Raw genomic sequence first — 19,902 nt, forward strand, 5'->3', positions numbered from 1 at the left:
TCTCTTCTCTTCTCTTCTCTTCTCTTCTCTTCTCTTCTCTTCTCTTCATGTTTATTTTTGAGAGGGATAGGAGAGAGAGGGAGACAGGATCCAAGCAGGCTCTGTGCTGTCAGTGCAGAGCCCAGTGCAGGGCTCGAACTCTCGAACTGTGAGATTGTGATCTATGCCAAAGTTCGACGCTTAACCAACTGAGCCACCCAGGCGCCCCAGCAATATAAAATTATACACTTAAGTGTGGCAATAACTGCCATGAATAAAGTAAAAAAATAAACTGGGCAAAACCAAAACAAATAGAAACAAACAAAAAAAAGAAAAAAATAAACTGGACAAATTATTATTATGCTGATAATGCATAATGACAGATACACCTTAATGTACAAAGAATTCTTATGAAGTCAAAAGAAATATGAACAATTCAGTAACAGCATGGCCAAAGGATTTGAACAATAGTAATATAAGAAGAAATATTAATGTCTGTAAATATATGAAAAGACTAGTTGATCAACCTTAATAATAAGAAACACAGAAGTGAAAACTTTTCATTTTTCACCTATCAGTGAGCAAGGATTGAAACCCACTATGGGGTGCCTTGCTGGCTCAGTGAGTAGAGCATGCAACCCTGGGTTGTAAGTTCAAGCCCCATGTTGGGGGTAGAGATAACGTAAAAAAAAAATAAAAGAAACTCCTTGCTACTGAAGATATGGGGAGATAGGCATTCACATGTGTTGCTCATGGGAGTTTAATTTGTGTTTATTTGGTTAAATTTTTTGATGTTTATTTTTGAGAGAGAGAGACCACATGCAAGCAGGTGAGGGGCAGAGAGACAGGGAGGCACAGAATCTACAGCAGGCTCCAGGCTCTGAGCTGTCAGCACAGAGCCTGACATGGGGCTTGAACTCATGAACTGCAAGGTCATGACCTGAGTCGAAGTTGGATGCTTACCAGATTAAGCCACCCAGGCGCCCTAGTTTCTGTTTATTTGGAAGCAAGTTGTCAATTGAGTCTGCAAATACATAGGCCTTTTGGAGATAATTTGGCAGTTAAGTCTAAAAATGTACACACATTTTGACCTAGGATTTCCACTTTTGGAAATTTATATTATACAAATATTACCATAAGAGTGCCAAGAAATGTAGACAAGCATATTTGTTGAAGCATTATGTGTACAGTGAGAATTTTGAGATAATTTCAATCGTGTGTTACTTATGGCTTATCCAATCAGTAGTGTAAGGTAATGGTTAATAGTAGGCTTTTTTTTTTTAAGTTGATTTATTTATTTTTGAGAGAGAGAGCACGTGAGTGAGCACACAAGCCAGGAAGGGGCAGAGAGAGAGGGAGACACAGAATCCAAAACAGGTTCCAGGCTCTGAGCTGTCAGCACAGAGCCCGACATGGGGCTTGAACCCAGGTACCCTGAGGTCATGATCTGAGCTGAAGTTGGATGCTCAGCCGACTGAGCACCCAGGCACCCCCTAAGTATAATCTTTTAATTACAATAGTAAAACTTAAAGAAAAAAAAGCAGGGGTGCCTTAGTTGGTTGAGTGTCCAAGACTCTTGATTTTGGCTCAGGTCATGATCCCAGGGTCATGGGATTGAGCCCTGTGTTGGGCTCTGTGCTGAGCCTGGAGCCTGCTTGGGATTTCCTCTCTCCGTTGGCCCCTCTCCCCTGCTGGCTTGCGCAAATGCTCTCGCTCTTAAAAAAAAAAAAAAAAAAAAAAGGCAGACAGAAAACAAGGTTCAAAACAAAACAAGCACTACACTGAATTAAAAATACCTCCACAATTTTTGCTGGTTGAGAAGTATTCTCCCTGTTTGAGGATTCACATGCCTTGGGTGGCTGGACTTGTACTTGCATCCTGTTCTAAAGTAAGGAGAAGGGAGAAGGAATTAAAACAAAGCCTCTGAGTTTATCGTGTAGGAGATGTGGGGAATCTGGCTTCATAGGAACTCACTTCCCACATACTTACCATTTCCCAAAGGACCCCACCCTCCCTGACACTTACAACATTTATATAGTGAGTAATCCTTCCCTCTGCCACTGAAATGAAAGCATTTATAATTTAGGCTCTAGCACTTGTTTTTCTGAACCTTAAAAATAGCTTAAAAAAATTTTTTTTTAGCACTTATTTATTTTGGAGAAACAGAGCACAAGCAAGGGAGGGGCAGCGAGAGAGGGAGTCACAGAATCTGAAGCAGGCTCTATCTAGGCTCTGAGCTGTCAGTCAGGACAGAGCCCGATGGAGGGCTCAAACCCATGAACCATGAGATCATGACTTTACCTGAAGTCGGACGCCTAACTGACTGAGCCACCCACGCCCCCCCGAAAATAGCTTTTTTTTTTTTTTTTTTCCAACGTTTATTTATTTTTGGGACAGAGAGAGAGAGAGCATGAACGGGGGAGGGGCAGAGAGAGAGGGAGACACAGAATCGGAAACAGGCTCCAGGCTCTGAGCCATCAGCCCAGAGCCCGACGCGGGGCTCGAACTCACGGACCGCGAGATCGTGACCTGGCTGAAGTCGGACGCTTAACCGACTGCGCCACCCAGGCGCCCCCCGAAAATAGCTTTTAAAGGCAAAACTATGGAGGCGGTAAAAAAAAAAAAAAAAAAAATCAGTGGTTTCCCAGAGTTGTAGTAGGGGGAGAGAGATAAATAAACAGAATATAGAGGATTTTTAGGACAGTGAAACTATTCTATATGATACTATGGTGGATACATATTATTATACATTTTTCAAAACCCATGGAATGTGTGACACAAGACTGAACCTTAATGTAAACTATGGACTTTGGGTGATAGTGACATGTTAATGTACATTCATTGATTGTACACTCTGGTATAGGATGTTGATGGGGTAGAAAGGCTGTGTGAGGGCAAGGGCTATATGTAAACTCTGTACTTTGTTTTTTTATGTTTATTTTGAGAGAGCATGTGTGCACCAGCACATGGGGGCTGGTTGGGGAGGGACAGAGAAAGAAGGAGAGGGAGAATTCCCAGCAGGCTCCACGATGTCAGCACAGAGCCGACCTGGGGCTCAGTCCCCTAACTGTGAGATAATAGACCTGAGTCAAAATCAAGAGTCAGAGGCTTAGCCAACTGAGTCATCCAACGGCCCTATGAACTCTGTACTTTCTGCTCAGTTTTGCTGTGAACCTAAAATTGCTCTAAAGAGTAAAGTCTATTTTTAAAGATAGAAATGACCTACCAAGCTACACATACAAAAGGCCTATATGTTCTTTATCTTTTAGAAGTCTGTGCTAAAATATCTCTGAATGAAATGATGCATCCAAATTTGCCTCATACACAGGCGCAGGATGTATGGGAAAATAGATGAAATAAGATTACCCATGAGTTAATAACTGAAGCTGAGTGAAGGGCACATGGGACTTCATTTTACATTTCTGACAGTATTAGTTTTAACTTTTTTCCATAATAAAAAAGTGTTTTTTTTTTTTTTTAATTAATGCTAAGTCATCATCTTAATATTTAGCTGCGAAGATTTTTCATTTTGGAAATCTATTAGTAGTTCTAGTGTTACTCTCCTTATTTAACACTTTGAAAGCACCTACACACCCCTTTGAGAAAGACCCTTTATTTTTTAGAAGAGCTTTATCGAGGTATAATTGGCATTCAGTAAACTACCCATATTTAAAGTATGCGATTTGATAAGTTTTGACATGTAAATTTATCCTTGAAACAACCACCACAGTCAGTGAACTTAATCACCCTCAAAGTTCCTCGTGTTCCTTTGCAGTCTTTGCCTCTTGCCTCTCCGCAGCTACTCCTCATCCCCAGGCAAGTACTGATCAAATTTTTGTCACTATACTCTAGTTTTCATTTCCTAGACTTTTGTACAGATGAGATCATACATACAGTACATACTTTTTTGTCTGGCTTCTTTTTCTTTTCTTTATTTTTAAATACTTATTTTTGAGAGAGAGCAAGCAGGGGAGGGGCAGAGAGGAGGACAGAGGTTCCGAAGTGGGGTCTTCACTGACAGCAAGCAGAGAGCCCAAAGCAAGGCTCAGACTTAGGGAACTATGAGATCATGACTTGAGCCGAAGTTGGATGCTTCAGTGGATGCTTGGTGGCCAACTGAGCCACCTAGGTGCTTTGCTTTTCTTTCTTTTTCTTTTTTTTTTTTTTTAATTTTTTTAACATTTATTCATTTTTGAAAGGCAGGGAGAGAGAGCACGAACGGGGGAGGGGCAGAGAGAGAGGGAGACACAGAAACAGAAGCAGGCTCCAGGCTCTGAGCTGTCCGCACAGAGCCCGATGTAGGGCTCGAACTCACGGACCGCGAGATCACAACCTGAGCCGAAGTCAGACGCTTAACCGACTGAGCCACCCAGGCGCCCCGTTTTTATTTTCTTAACAGTTTTTTGAGAAGTGGAAATATGTTGGTTTAGATACTGATGAAATCTTTTGTATCAGTTTTTTCCTTTGTAGACCTTTTTTTGGGTGTCATATCTAAAACATCTTTGCTTAACCCAGGTTCTCAAAAGTTTGTACGTTTTCTTCTGGAAACTTGACAGTTTTAGGTTTTATATTTAAGTCTGTATAGTATAATTTTTTTGTACATCATATGAGATATGGAAAAAGTTCATTTTTCTCCATTTGGATTTCCTATTGTTTCAGTACCATTTGTTGAAAAATTCTCCACCAAATTGCCTTTGTACCTTTGGCAAAAATCAGTTGTCTATGTATCTTTTTATTTCTGGACTTTCTGGTCTGTTCTGTTGGTCTGTTTGTCGGTCTTTGTGCCACTACATTTTCTTGATTATTGTAACTCTATAAGAAGTCTTGAAATCAAATAGCATTAGTTCTCTAACTTTGCAAGTTGTTTTAGATAGCATAGGTCCTTTGTATTCCCATATGAATTTTGCAAGCGTTTCTACAAAAAAGCCTGCTGGAATTTTGATTGAGATTACATTGAATCTATAGATCAGTTGGGAGTGAGGTATTGGTATAATTGACACCTTAACAGTAATGAGTCTTAGGGAGCCTGGGTGACTAAGTTGGTTAAGCATCTGCCTTTGGCTCAGGCATGATCTTGTGTTTCATGGGTTTGAGCCCAGCACAGATCCTGCTTGGGATTCTCTCTCTTTGTCTCTCTCTAACCCTCCCTCACTCACGGTTTCTCTCTCAAAATAAATAAAATTAAAAAAAAAAAAAAAAAGATGGGAATGCAAGCTGGTGCAGCCACTCTGGAAAACAGTATGGAGGTTCCTCAAAAAACTAAAAATAGAACTACCCTACGACCCAGCAATTGCACTACTAGGCATTTATCCATGAGATACAGGTGTGCTGTTTCAAAGGGACGCATGCACTCCCATGTTTATAGCAGCACTGTCAACAATAGCCAAAGTATGGAAAGAGCTCAAATGTCCATCCACGGATGAATGGATAAAGAAGATGTGGTGTATATATATACAATGGAGTATTACTCGCGATCAAAAAGAATGAAATCTTGCCATTTGTAACTACGTGGATCGAACTGGAGGGTATTATGCTAAGTGAAATTAATCAGACAAAGACAAAAATCATATGACTTCACTCATATGTGGACTTTAAGAGACAAAACAGATGAACATAAGGGAAGGGAAACAATATAAAATCAGGGAGGGGGACAAAACAGGAGACTCATAAATATGGAGAACAAACTGAGGGTTACTGGAGGGGTTGTGGGAGGGGGAATGGGTTAAATGGGTAAGGGGCACGAAGGAATCTACTCCTGAAATCATTGTTGCACTATATGCTAATTTGGATGTAAATTAAAAATAATTAAAAATAAAGAATTAAAGGGGCGCCTGGGTGGCGCAGTCGGTTGAGCGTCCGACTTCAGCCAGGTCACGATCTCGCGGTCCGTGAGTTCGAGCCCCGCGTCGGGCTCTGGGCTGATGGCTCAGAGCCTGGAGCCTGTTTCCGATTCTGTGTCTCCCTCTCTCTCTGCCCCTCCCCCGTTCATGCTCTGTCTCTCTCTGTCCCAAAAATAAACGTTGAAAAAAAAATAAAGAATTAAAGAATTAAAAAATTAAAAGAAACAATAATGAGCCTTTCAATCCATGAACACAACGTATCCATACATTTATTTACGTCTTTAAAAATTTTTTTAAAAATTTGTTTATGTTTATTTTTGAGAGAACGTGAGCGGGAGAGGGGTTAGAGAGAGAGGGAGACACAGAATCTGAAATAGGCTCCAGGCTTGGAGCTGTCAGCACAGAGCCCGATGTGGGGTTCGAACTCATGAGCCACAAGATCACAACCTGAGCAGGAGTTGAACACTTAACCAACTGAGCCACCCAGGCACCCTCCCAAAAACATTTTTTTTTTAAGTTGTGGTAAATAATATATAACAAAATTTAAAACTTACTATCTTAGCCATTTTTTTTTTAATTTTTTTTTCAACGTTTTTATTTATTTTTGGGACAGAGAGAGACAGAGCATGAACGGGGGAGGGGCAGAGAGAGAGGGAGACACAGAATCTGAAACAGGCTCCAGGCTCCGAGCCATCAGCCCAGAGCCTGACGCGGGGCTCGAACTCACGGACCGCGAGATCGTGACCTGGCTGAAGTCGGACGCTTAACCGACTGCGCCACCCAGGCGCCCCTATCTTAGCCATTTTTAAGTGTCCCGTTCAGTAGTGTTAACTGTACCCACATTGTGGTGCAACAGAGCTCTACAAATTTTTCAACTTGTAAAACTGAAACTCTACACACTGAAGAACAACTCCTCGTTTCCCTCTTCCCCCAGCTCCTGGCAATCGCAATTATGCTTTCTGTTTTTTCGAGCTGATACTTGATACTTCAACAAGTAGAATTGTACAACATTTGTCTTTTTGTGACTTGTTTCACTTAGTATAATGTCCTCAGAGTTTCATCCATGTTTTAACATGTGGCAAGATTTCCTTCTCTTTTAAGGCTGAATAATATTCCATTATACATATGTACCACATTTTCTTTATCTGTTGATGGACATTTGAGTAGCTCTGTCTTGGCTATTGTGAATAATGCTGCAGTGACCACTGGTGTACAAATATCTCTTTAAGATATTGCTTTCAATTATTTTGGATATATACCCAGAAGTAGGGTTGCTGGATCATATGATAATTCTGTTTCTAATCTTTTGTCTATAAATGCCATGCCATTTTACATTCCTACCCATAGTGCACAAGGGTTTCAGTTTCTCTGCACCCTAATATTTGTTACTGTTTTGTTAGTAGCCATCCTAATGGGTATAAGATGATATCTCATTGTAGTTTTGATTTGTATTTCCCTAATGATTAGTGATCTTGAACATTTTTTTTTTTTTTAAGTTTATTTTTCAGGGAGAGGGCAGAAGCGGGAGACGGTCAGGAGCACCCAGGTGGCTCAGTCATTTGGGCGTCCAACTTCGGCCCAAGTCATGATCCTGCACTTCGTGGGTTCAAACCCCGTGTCGGGCTCTGCTGATAGCTTAGAGCCTGGAGCCTGCTTCAGATTCTGTGTCTCCCTTCCTCTCTGCCCCTCCCCTGCTTGCATTCTGTCTTTCTGTTTCCCAGTAAATAAATAAATACTTAAAAAAAAAAAAAAGCAGGGAGGGACAGAGAGAAGGAGAGACAGAATCCCAAGCAGGCTCTGTGCCTTCAGCCCAGAGCCCAATGTGGGGCTTGAACTCATAAACTGAGATCATGACCTGAGCCCAAACCAAGAGTCAGACACTCAACTGACTGCGCCACCCAGGCACCCCAAAAGCTATTTTTTAATGTTTTATTTATTTTTGAAAGAGACCGTGCGTGAGTGGGGGGGGGGGGGGGCAGAGAGAGGGAGACACAATCCAAAGCAGGCTCCAGGCTCTGAGCTGTCAACACAGAGCCCGATGCAGGGCTTGAACTCATGAACCGTGAATTCATGACCTGAGCCAAAGTTGGAAGCGTAACCGACTTAGCCACCCAGGTGCCCCTTGAACATCTTTTTATGTGCTTGTTGGCCTTTTGTCTATGTTGTTTGGAGGTATGTCTGTTCAAGTCTTTTGCCCATTTTAAATGAGATTATTTGTTTTTTTGGGGCGCCTGTGTGGCGCAGTCGGTTAAGCGTCCGACTTCAGCCAGGTCACGATCTCGCGGTCTGGGAGTTCGAGCCCCGCGTCAGGCCGTCAGGCTCTGGGCTGATGGCTCAGAGCCTGGAGCCTGTTTCCGATTCTGTGTCTCCCTCTCTCTCTGCCCCTCCCCCGTTCATGCTCTGTCTCTCTCTGTCCCAAAAATAAATAAACGTTGAAAAAAAAAAAAAAACATTAAAAAAAAAAAAAGAGATTATTTGTTTTTTTGTCGTTGTTGCATTACATCCAAATATATTCTGGATATTTACCCTTTATCAGATACATGATTCGCAAATATTTTCTCCCATTCTGTGGTTCTTTTTTACTCTGTTGATTGTTTTTTTCATGCAAAGAAGTCTTAAAGTTTGATGTAGTCTCATTTTTCTATATTTGCTCTTGCTCTTTAATTTCTCTGAGCAAATATTTTGTAGTTTTCAATGCACAAGTATATTTGGGGCTCCTCAAGATCATGCTCATGTTCAGTGATTAGCTAGAAGGCCTCACAGAACTCTGAAAAGCTATTATACTCACTGGTTATAGTTTATTATAGAGAAAGGATACAAATTAAAATTAGAAAAATGCATGTAGGGCAGAGTCCAGGAGATACCGGGCACAAGCTTCCAGTTGTTTTCTCCCAGCGGAGTTGGAGGAGCAGTACTTAATTCTTCCAGGAACAGCATGTGACAACATGCAGAGTATTGCCAACCAGGAAGCTTACTTGAGCTTTGGTGTCCAGGAGTTTTATTGGCTGTTGGTTGTGTAGACATGACTGACCATAGTTCTCCAGCCCCTCCCAAGGTCAAGCAGATACCTTGTGGCCCAAGACTTCCACCGTAGATCACATTGTTAGCAATGTGACCCAAAGCTTCATGTAAATAAAAACACTCTTAACAGGCAGGATATTCCAAAGGCTTAGAGGTTATCGCCCAGGAACTAGGCCAAATCTTTCTTCGGTATGTACAGGGGTTGGACACCCCTTGACCTGCTGAGTTCATCCTTTACAGTAGGCCTTTCATATCTTTTCATCCTTCAGGTCTCAGCTCAAATACCACTTCCTCAGGAAGATATTATCTGACCACATTATCTAAAAGTAGTCCCATCCCACATATTTTTTTTATCACATCACCCTGTTATAGTACCATCCCACATTTATTACCTCTCTCCCCCTGTTTGAAATCAGTTCATGAGAACAAATACCTTATCTGTCCTTTGTCTCCTATATATCTGGCATTCACTTTTTTTTAAATTTTTTTTTAACGTTTATTTATTTTTGAGACAGAGGTAGAGCATGAACAGGGGAGGGGCAGAGAGAGAGGGAGACACAGAATCTGAAACAGGCTCCAGGCTCCGAGCTGTCAGCACAGAGCCCGACGCGGGGCTCGAACTCACAGACCGTGAGATCATGACCTGAGCCGAAGTCGGAAGCTTAACCGACCGAGCCATCCAGGTGCCCCGAGCATTCACTTTTTAAAAAATTAATTAGTAAGTGTAGTAATTATACCTAGAAACTAAAACAAAGTACCAAATATGGTTCTAAGTAGCATAAGCCAATGGCAAAGGATATGAATACTTAGTTAATAGAAAAAAAATGCTCATCTTTCCTAGTAACAAAAGAAATAGAAGTTAAAATTATACTGCGAGCCCATATTTAACCTATCAAATTGGTAAAAAGCCAAGCATTTCATAGTTTACTGTGTTGACAAGGGCTTGTTGAGATAGGAACTCTTCTATACTGTTGAGTCTTTAAATTGGCACAACCTGTAGGGAGTGGGGTTTGGCAATTGTATCAGGACTTCAAATGTGTTTGTACTTTGACCCAGCAGTTTTAGTTCAGAAAACTTACCTACAAATATGTTCCGCACATGTGAAATAACTTGCAGGGGGAATTCATTGTAGCAGTGTTTGTAAATGGCAAAAAGTTGGAAGGAAGTTAAATGTCCGTCTTTAGGGATTGGCCTAATAAATTACGATACATTCATACACTAGTTATGTAGCTGGTTTAAGTTTTTTTTTTTTTTTTTTTCAAGGAATGAGGATGTACTTTATGTACTGGTGTGTAAAAAATCTCTAAGATCCGTAGTTAAGCAAAGAAATAAAAATACAGAGTGCATTTATTGTGCTACCATTTCTGTGTTAAGGCAGAATGAGAATATATATTGTATTTGCTTGTATATACATAAAGAAACTTTGAGAGGATTTGCAGAGAACAATGACTGGTAACCTGGAGGATGAGACAACTAAGTAGAGAGTTACTGGGAGATTTTCTTCTTATACTCTTTGACTTTAGAACCATGTGAAAGTTTTACTTGTTTAAATAAATTTTATTAAAAAAATTAAAAACCTATAGTCAGTTTTAAGAATAGTATCTGAGGTACTATAAAGAGGAAGGGTTCATTAGACAGTGCTCTAGCATCCCATATCAGCTTCAAGGGCAGGGCAGGGTGGGGTTGGCGTTCATTATAAACTGGAACATCCAGTTGAGTACTGTGAAAGAACATATTATGATTGCCTCTTTCATGCTAGACTTACCCAATTACACTGTTCATGGAGCCTAATAGGACAGCTGTGGTGCCCTAGAAAGAACAGATTTCAAAAGCAAGAGACTTCAATTTGATTCCTGCCTCTGCTGTTGGACTTGAGATTTTGAACAAATTGTTTTAGTGTTCATCTACCAAAATCTTTTTCAACATAGGAAAAGAATAAATGAGATGATGTGAGCATGTTTTGTAAATGATCAAATACTACATAGAGAGAGCTATTATTATTTGTATTTTAGGTTTTTTTTTTTTTAATGTTTATTTTTGAGAGAGAGAGAGAGCAGGCTGGGGAGGGGCAGAGAGGGAGACAGAGAATCTGAAACCGAGAGGGCTCTGCACTGACAGCAACAAGTCTGATGTGGGTCTCTAACTCAGAACCTCAAGATCATGACCTGAGCCAAAGTTGGACGCAACAGACTAAGCCCCCTAGGCACCCATATTTGTATTTTAGTTTATTCTGCACATTAATCGACCCATTAAGTTGGTTATAATTGTATTGCTGAACACTAGTCACAAACATAACATTCTTATCAGCATATGACTTCATCACCTCCTTTAGAGAAAATAGAAATATGAATTCCCTCAACTCTTTGCTCCTCAGCTACTTGTCACACTGTGTCCCTGTCTTCCCGAGCCTTCATTTCCTTCCTACTGGACTTGGCCACTCCAGGGATGTGTGTTCAGCAAAAATTATCTTTCTTGTTGAGTGGTATATATATTTCTACCTTTGGTGCTTTGGAATAGTTTCCTTCCCATTCCTCATAGGGTTTGAGAGTCTTCATAAATACTTTCTCTGTGAGGTCAAAGAGTTACTTCCTGACCTCCAGGCTGAAGTAGAGGGCATCAGTTCCTTTGTAAGGCCAACTCCTCGATCCTTTGTTCCCCCCATTTATCCCCTACCCTATTCCCTGGCTTATATCATCAGTCTCTTCCACTAGTCCTAACTCTATACTGTGACTTGATAAGTACATTCAAATCTCTAACACCCCTAAAATGTTTTCAAATGTGAATCCCTTCTGTTGTCACATCTTTTAAAAATTTTTTTGCTTCAAAGAATGATTGCCTTTAATTTCTCAGTTTCCATTCATTCCCCAGTTTATTATGATTTATGATCTGACTTCCCTCTTTATTACTTTTGTAAAAATATTGGCCAACTTCCTGCTGCTAAATTCGGTGGCTTTTCATTTCTCATACAGCCTGACTGTTGATGACACCTCTGAAATGTACTTCTCCTTTGGCTTCTGTGATGTATTGGTTCCTGGAATTTCTGGGTTCCTGGGTTCCTCTCCCCTATTCTTTTTTTTTTTTTTTTTTTTTTAATGTAGCATTCTTTTTTTCTTTAATACTTATTTACTTTGAGAGAGCTAGAGTCAGAGTGTGCATGAACAGGGGAGGAGCAGAGGAGGAGCAGGAGAGAATCCCAAGCAGGCTCCGCACTGCCAGCACAGAGCCCCATGTGGGGCTTGAAAACCCACCAGTAGTGCGAGCGTGGCCTGAGCTGAAATCAAGAGTCAAACACTTAACTGACTGAACCGCCCAGGCTCCCCCCTATTCTCTTAATCTCTTTGGCTGGTTTTTCTCCTATCACCTGCTGCTGAAGTTTAGAGGTTATTCACTTTTCTCCTTGGTCGTCATCCCCCTTTGTCCGTCCCCCCCCCCCCCACCTTGTTGCATTACATAATGACCAGCAAGTCCATACTGTTCCTGCTTTCCATCTATACACTGTCCCTGAGATTTCATCCATTTACATAACTATAGAAACTAATGACTTCCCCCAACTCCCTTCTGAGCTTGGAATTTTTTTTTAACTTTTTTTTTGAGTTTTTTTATTTTGAGAGAGAGCGTGTGATCAAGGTAGCGGCAGAGAGGAGAGAGAGAATCCCATGCAGCCTCTGCGCTGTCATTGCAGAGCCTGATGAGGGGCTCGAACTCAAACCTGAGCCGAAATCAAGAGTCAGACATTCAACTGATTGTCACCCAGGTGCCCTTGGGCTTGGTATTCTTAACTACCCTTGGACTTTGCTGCCTGGTTGCAGGTGCCTCACATAAACCTTTCCTCCAGCCTGCCCATCTTCTTGTGTTCCTTGCTCTGTTAGTGCCATTACCACCTTCCTAGTCCCTTATGCTAGAAACCTCTAGGATCATCCTTGACTCCTTCCTGACCATCCACATGGAATTTGCCACAAAACCTGGTCAGTTCTGCTTCTGAAATACCTCTTATACATCTGTTTTTCGTCATCACTCTACCAGGTTTCTCCAAAATGAAACATAATCTAATGTGTCGCTTCCTCAACCTTAACAATTTTTATGACTTTTTAAATGAATTTTTAAAAATTTATTTGTGGTTGATGGGGGGTGGGAGGGAGGGGAGGGTGGGTGATGGGCATTGAGGAGGGCATCTTTTGGGATGAGCACTGGGTGTTGTATGGAAACCAATTTGACAGTAAATTTCATATATTAAAAATAAATAAAAATAAAAGACATGAAAGGAAAAAAACCTAAACCTAAAAATAAAATAAAAACCCAAAAATAAATAAATAAATTTTATTTATTTATTTATTTTTGAGAGAGCAGGGGAGAGAGAGAGAGAGAGAGAGAGCAAGAGCTAGGGAAGGGCAGAGAGAGAGAGGGAGACACACAATCCGAGGCAGTCTCCAGACTCCCAGTTGTCAGCACAGAGCCCTGCGTGGGGCTCAAACGCACAAACCGTGAGATCATGACCTGAGCTGAAGTTGACACTTAACTGACTGAGTTGCCCAGGCACCCCAGCAATTTTTATGACTTTTTATTGTCTACAGGACAAAGTCTAAAGACCTTGGGCATGGCAAATGAGGTTCTTTACAACCTGTTCCTAACCTTTTCCTGCAAGCAGCCCTGACAGACTGTTTCCCAGCCAGCTCAGGCGTACTCACTGGTTTTCTGTGTAGGCCTTGCTCTTTAACTTCACACCTCAGTCCCACAGTCATGTCTGCTTGGAGCCCATTCACCTTCCATTCACCACAGTCACTCTTCTGCTCAGGAATTGTATATTTACCTTGCCTTTCTTGACCACATGGAATGATCAGTCCTGCAGCACTTTGTTCATGTCTCTTTTGTAATAGTTATCCTGTATTAAAGCTAACTTTATGATCTTTTTGAGGACAGCATCTAGATCTTTTTAATTTCAGTATTGCCACAGTATAGTACCTAGAATATAGAATTTTGATAATTACTTAAGGGATGAATATATCCAAATGAAGTAAAAGAGAACTCAGCCCACACTGAGTCTGCAGAGCTCCCATGTTGTCTTGTGAACAGCACATTGAGAGGTGGTTAAGAGCTTGTTTTCTGGGGGGCTCCTGGGTGGCTCAGTCCATTGGGCGTCTGACTTGGGCCAGGTCATGATCTCGTGGCTCATGGATTCAAGCCCCATGCTGGGCTCTGTGCTGTTTGCTCAGAGCCTGGAGCCTGCTTCAGATTCTATGTCTCTGTCTCTCTGCCCCTGCCCACTCAGGCGCGCGCACGCGCTCTCTCTCTTTCTCTCTCTCTCTCTCTCTCAAAAATGAAAATAAAAAAAAAATTTAAAAGAGCTTGATATCTGTAGTTGGGCATGCCTGGGTTCAAACCCTCTCTGTAATGCTTCCTAGCTATGGCCATTCCCCTGTCTATAAAGTGGTGATGACGAGACGCTGTGAGAATTTAACATAAAGCACATATCACAATCTCCAGTACATTGTAATAATGTTAAGCTGTTATTAAGATTATAATGTATTTTTAATGAATAACAGTAATACTTAGTCAAAAACAAGGTAAAAGTGGCATGTTCTCACATGATTTTCCCAAGAGAACCTGTTCTTTATTTTGAGAGAGAGAGAGAGTGCGCACACGTGCACATATGTGCAAGCAGGGAAGGGGCAGAGAAAGAGGGAGAGGGAGGATCTTAAGCAGGCTCCACACATGGGGCTCAATCCCACACCCATGAGATCAATCCCATGACTGTAAGATCATGACCTGAGCCAAAATCAAGAGTTGGTCACTCAACAGACTGAGCCACCTAGGTGCCCCTAAGAGAACCTGTTGTTGTTGTTGTTGTTCTTTTTTTTTAAAGTGTATTTGTATATTTGGAGAGAGACTGACACAGTGTGGGTAGGGGAGGGGCAGAGAGAGAGACAGAGAGAGAGAGAGAGAGAGAGAGAGAGAGAGAGAGAGAGAGAGAATCCCAAGCAGGCTCCAAACTACCATCACAGAACCTGATGTGGGGGTTGAACCCACGAGCCGTGAGATCATGACCTGATCTGAAACCAACAGTAGGGTGCTTAACCAAGCAGATTACGTTTTACCAGCAACAGTGACTATCAGTCTGCTTTCATCTCCTATTCTGTACTTATCTGGGAAGAGGAGTGTTGTTCTTTTTCTCCTGTTATTTATTATTTTTATTACTGTTGTTAATACTCTTGGTATCCACTCTCCCCTTTACAAAAACTGAGTTTTAGATATGAACAGTGATAAGCGAAGTAAGACAGAGAAAGACAAGTATGTGGAATTTAAGAAACAAAATGGATGAACATAAGGGAAGGGAAGGAAAAATAAAATGTGATAAAAACAGAGAGAGAGGCAAACCATATTAGCCTCTTAAATACAGACAAGAAATGGGTTACTAGAGGGGAGGTCTGTGGGGGGATGGGCTAAATGGGTGATGGGTATTAAGGAGGGTGCTGTTGGGATGAGCTCTGGGTGCTATATGTAAGTGATGAATCACTGGTTTCTACTCCGGAAACCAATACTGCACTGTATGTTAACTGACTTGAATTTAAATTTTAAAAATATATGAACAATGATAACAAAAAGGAAGTTGAACTTGAAGAGTAAGAAAGGGTAAACCCAGGGCAAGGATGAAAATAGTGTTTGGATTAAGAGACTGAGGAAAGTAGAATCTAAGGAAGGTTCTAGTTTTATTCTGTCATTCATCAAATATTTATTCCCTCTAATACAGGCAAGGTGAGGGGTATCAGAATTGTATAAGGCCTAATTTTATCTCTCTCTAAAGATTTTTAAGAATCCTTTAAATAATTTTTGTACACTTTTTTAAATGTTTATTTTGAGAGAGAGAACACAAGTGGGGGAGAGTCAGAGAGAGATGGAGACAGAATCTGAAGCAGGCTCCAGGCTCTGAGCTCAGCACAGAACCCAATGCAGGGCTGTAACTCATAAACCATAAGATCATTACGTGAGCCAAAGTCAGACGCCCAGCTGACTGAGCCACCCACATGCCCCTAAGTAAATTTTTTGAGAGAATTGTAGATTTACATGAAATTGTAAGAAATAGATCCCTTGTATATCACTATAAGGATTTTGTTTATTTTTTAACTTTTTTTAACGTTTTATTTTTTGAGAGACAGAGTGCCAGCAGGGGTGGGGCAAAGAGAGAGGGAGACAGAATCCAAAGCAGGCTTCAGGGTCTGAACTGTCAGCACAGAGCCCAATACTGGGTTTGAACCCATAGACATGAGATCATGACTTGAGTCAAAGTCGGACACTCAACGGACTGAGCCACCCAGGTGCCCCCAGCACAGGGATTTTAAATCTTATTAATAATGAAGGTGAAGGGTGCCTGCCTAGCTCAGCGGTGGAGCATGCTACTCTGGATCTCCGGGTCACGAGTTCGAGCCCCACATTTGGTGTAGAGCTTACTTAAAATTAAGAAGGTGAGACAGTTCCTTGTAAAACTGGTATGAAAGAAACCTCAGATAGAAAGCACTTTATAATTTTGAGAAAGGTGAGATTACTGTGCTTGTAAGCATTAGCAAATAAAAGTTTTCACACAGGTGTCAGTTTTTAAGCCAAACCTCAGAGGATGAGTACAATTGCTTTAGGTTGAGAATGGAAGGTGAGAATGAGGTAAACTAAGAGCCAGGTGAGAGAGAGGACCTGGGTTCCTTCACTGGTCAGTGGCGAATAAAATCTAGACTTTTAAACTGCACATCTCTTGTGAATTGATTCTTTTTGCCTCAGACTTTCAGAACTCAAGTAATGATGGGCCTCTTCTTAATCTCAGGTCTAATTGTTATGTTTTCTGTGTTTAATATAGAATACCTTGATTCTGGGGAGTCTGACTTACTGAAAATAGTTCCTCTTGTGCTTTTAGAATGACAGTAGAGAACGGCTTGAGCATAGCAGTGAAAGGCGGAGGCGTGGCAACCCTGAGCTATCTAATGGACGACCCCAGGGTAACTCACGGCAGGTGGTGGAACAAGATGAAGAAGAAGATGAAGAGCTGACGTTGAAATATGGCGCCAAACATGTGATCATGCTCTTTGTCCCGGTGACCCTCTGTATGGTGGTGGTCGTGGCTACCATCAAATCAGTCAGCTTCTATACCCGGAAGGATGGACAGCTGTATGTATGAGTGTTTTGTTTTATCATTCTCAAGGCTGATACGGCTTTTCTTCATTCTGTGTCATTATCACTTTGGTGGCCTCTGCTCTGAAGGGACACAAAGGCTAGAGAGTTCATTCTCTCTGACAGCCAGAAGCAGTTGAGATAATGAGGGTGATTATTACTTGATGCTTTAAGTAGAGAAAATGAGAGCTACAGAATTTTATTTCATGTATGGTATCACTGGATAGAGCTGAATTTATTTGGAATTGAGCAGGTAAAGAATTGAATACTGATTTTTTTCCACCTCAGGGCCATTGGTCCCATTGTTCTGCTGGAAGGTTCTTTCCTTTTCTGGCTTTTTAAAAAATGTTTATTTATTTGAGAGAGAGAGAGGGAGGGAGCATATGTGTGTGTGATTGGGGGAGGGGCAGAGAGAGAGGGAGAGAAAGAATCTCAAGCAGGCTCTGTGCTCAATCCCATGAATCACAAGATGATCATGACGTGAGCCAAAACCGAGTCAGATGCTCAACCTATGGAGCCACCCAGGTGCTCCTCCTTTTTAACTTCGATGGATTAATTCCTCTCATCTTTCTCATCTTCCCTTAAATGTCTAAGTACTCAAAGATAATTGCCCTGATCCTCATAAGAGAATTAGGTCCTTCCTGATGTTCTTTCTCATAGCAACCTGTTCTTTTTCACCTGTCACAAGATGCAAATCTGTTACTTATTTACAGTATTTAAAGCCTGGTTTCCTTCTATACTGTAAGGCTTATGAGGGCAACTAGTGTCCAGGGCTAGTTATGTAATAAATGCTCAGTAAAAAGTCAGTAAATGAAAGGATGAAGAGTTAATACAAGCTGGCATTCTCTAGACTCTTGGGAGACTGTTGTGTTGATTCTCTGGTGCTGTTGGTACGACCCCTTTGCCTTTAAGAAAAATGCTTTCAGATTCACCTAGTTCTGTCTCAGGGACTCCCATTGGGCTCACACAGAGTTTTAAGTGAATTTTGGAATTTGAAATTAGCGAACTGTGTGGTGTTCTGAAAGCCAAACTTGTAATGATTTGGAAGAAACGCTAAGATAATGAGTAAAGGGCAGGGATTGGAGACAGTAGCCAAAAGAGACTAGGTAATATTATCTGTATACGTTAGAGTTAGTTTGGGCTACATGTTATAGAACAAGGGTTAGTAAGCCATAGTCCAAAGGACAGATCCGCCTGCCACCTGTTTTTATAAATAAACTTTTACTGAAACACAACCATGTTCATTCATTTATATATTGTCTATGGCTGTCTTCATACTGACTTCATACTACAATGGCAGGGTTCAGTGGTTGGAACAGAGACCATATGGCAACATTTAAAATATGTACTCTCTAGGGGCGCCTGGGTGGCGCAGTCGGTTAAGCGTCCGACTTCAGCCAGGTCACGATCTCGCGGTCCGTGAGTTCGAGCCCCACGTCGGGCTCTGGGCTGATGGCTCAGAGCCTGGAGCCTGCTTCCCATTCTGTGTCTCCCTCTCTCTCTGCCCCTTCCCCGTTCATGCTCTGTCTCTCTCTGTCCCCAAAATAAATAAACGTTGAAAAAAAAAATTAAAAATAAATAAATAAATAAATAAAATATGTACTCTCTTGGGGTGCCTGGGTGGCTCAGTCAGTTGAGCATCCCTACTTTTGATATCAGCTCAGGTCATGATCCCAGGGTTGTGGGATCGAGTCCTGCATTGGGCTTTGTGCAGAGTGTGGAGTCTGCTTAAAATTCACTCTCTCTCTCTCTTTCTTCTCCTCCTCCTCCTCCTCCTCCTCCTCCCCCTCTCTCCCACCCATGCCTGCACTCTCTCTCTGTCTCTAAAATAAATAATGAAATAAAATAAAATTTAAAAAATGTGTACTCTCTAGTTCTTTACAGAAAGTTGCCTGACCCTGTTACAGGAAATGAAAACAACTGGTTTAAATGGTGTACATACTTTATCTGTTTCCTAGAGAGTGGTATTGGGTACTCAGTCCAGATTGGTATAGTGACTTCACATTTTTCAAGGATTCAGTCTTCTTTCCTTTTCCTTTAGCTTCTATCATTTATGTTATTCAAGGTTCCTTATTGGTACTGGAGCTCTAGGCTTCAAATCAGACAACAGGAAAGAAGGAGTGGCAGAGAAGAGGATATAAGACATCTCAGCAGAATTAACGCCTTTCTTAGAAGTTCAGCACAACATATCCGCTTATAACTCATTGACCATATTTAGCCTCATGGCCACACCTAACTGTAAAGAAGTCAGAAAAAAGTCTTTTAGCTGGGAGACTGAGGACCTGGAATAAAAACATGTTTATGTGAATGAGAAACCAAGGGGAAGATGGATATATTATATCAGAACAGTTCCTATAGGTGAAAAAAAATAATTGTAAGCTACTGTATTATAAGCCCTCTTCCTCTGACAACTATTTGTAGCCTCAGTATATGGCAGAACCCAGTTCTTTAACAAATTGCTAATAAGCTATGGAGAAAGAACATTTGAGGAGTAATTATTTCAATATAAAGCATCCACTAGGTGGAGCCAGTGTCTGGTTCACGGAAGTCCACCTCTCCATATTTTGGATATCTCTTTTTATCTTGAAGCACTTTATTTATTTATTTATTTATTTATTATTTTTGGAGTTTATTTATTTTGAGAGAGAAACAGCAGGAGTCATGGAGGGGCAGAGAGAGAGGGAGAGAGAGAGAATCCCAAGCAGGTTCTGCACTGTCAGCACAGAGTCCAACGTGGGGCTCGATCTCATGAACCATGAGATCATGACCTGAGCTGAAACCAAGAGTCAGATGCTTAACCAATTGAGCCACCCAGGCGACCCTAAAGCACTTATTTTAAAGTATAGCTAATTTTCTTAGCTAAAATTCTTGGCTAGATTGCTGAGATGGAAGAAAGGTCACTTAAAGATAC

The 19,902-nt window shown here is 41.3% G+C and overlaps 1 protein-coding gene across 3 annotated transcripts in view; it reads left to right on the plus strand.

Moving 5' to 3' along the window:
- The window catches only part of PSEN1 (presenilin 1), a 72,875-nt gene that overhangs the window by 17,995 nt on the left and 34,978 nt on the right, over positions 1-19,902 (plus strand). For all 3 annotated transcript variants that reach the window (XM_040477609.1, XM_040477611.1, XM_040477610.1), the window contains one exon: positions 16,738-16,988. In XM_040477609.1, the coding sequence (XP_040333543.1) occupies positions 16,738-16,988 (251 nt within the window). The remainder of the gene's footprint in view (positions 1-16,737; positions 16,989-19,902) is intronic.

Source organism: Herpailurus yagouaroundi, unplaced genomic scaffold (genome assembly GCF_014898765.1).
Source record: "Herpailurus yagouaroundi ecotype Mexico unplaced genomic scaffold, PumYag 141, whole genome shotgun sequence".
Classification (NCBI taxonomy): domain Eukaryota; kingdom Metazoa; phylum Chordata; class Mammalia; order Carnivora; family Felidae; genus Herpailurus; species Herpailurus yagouaroundi.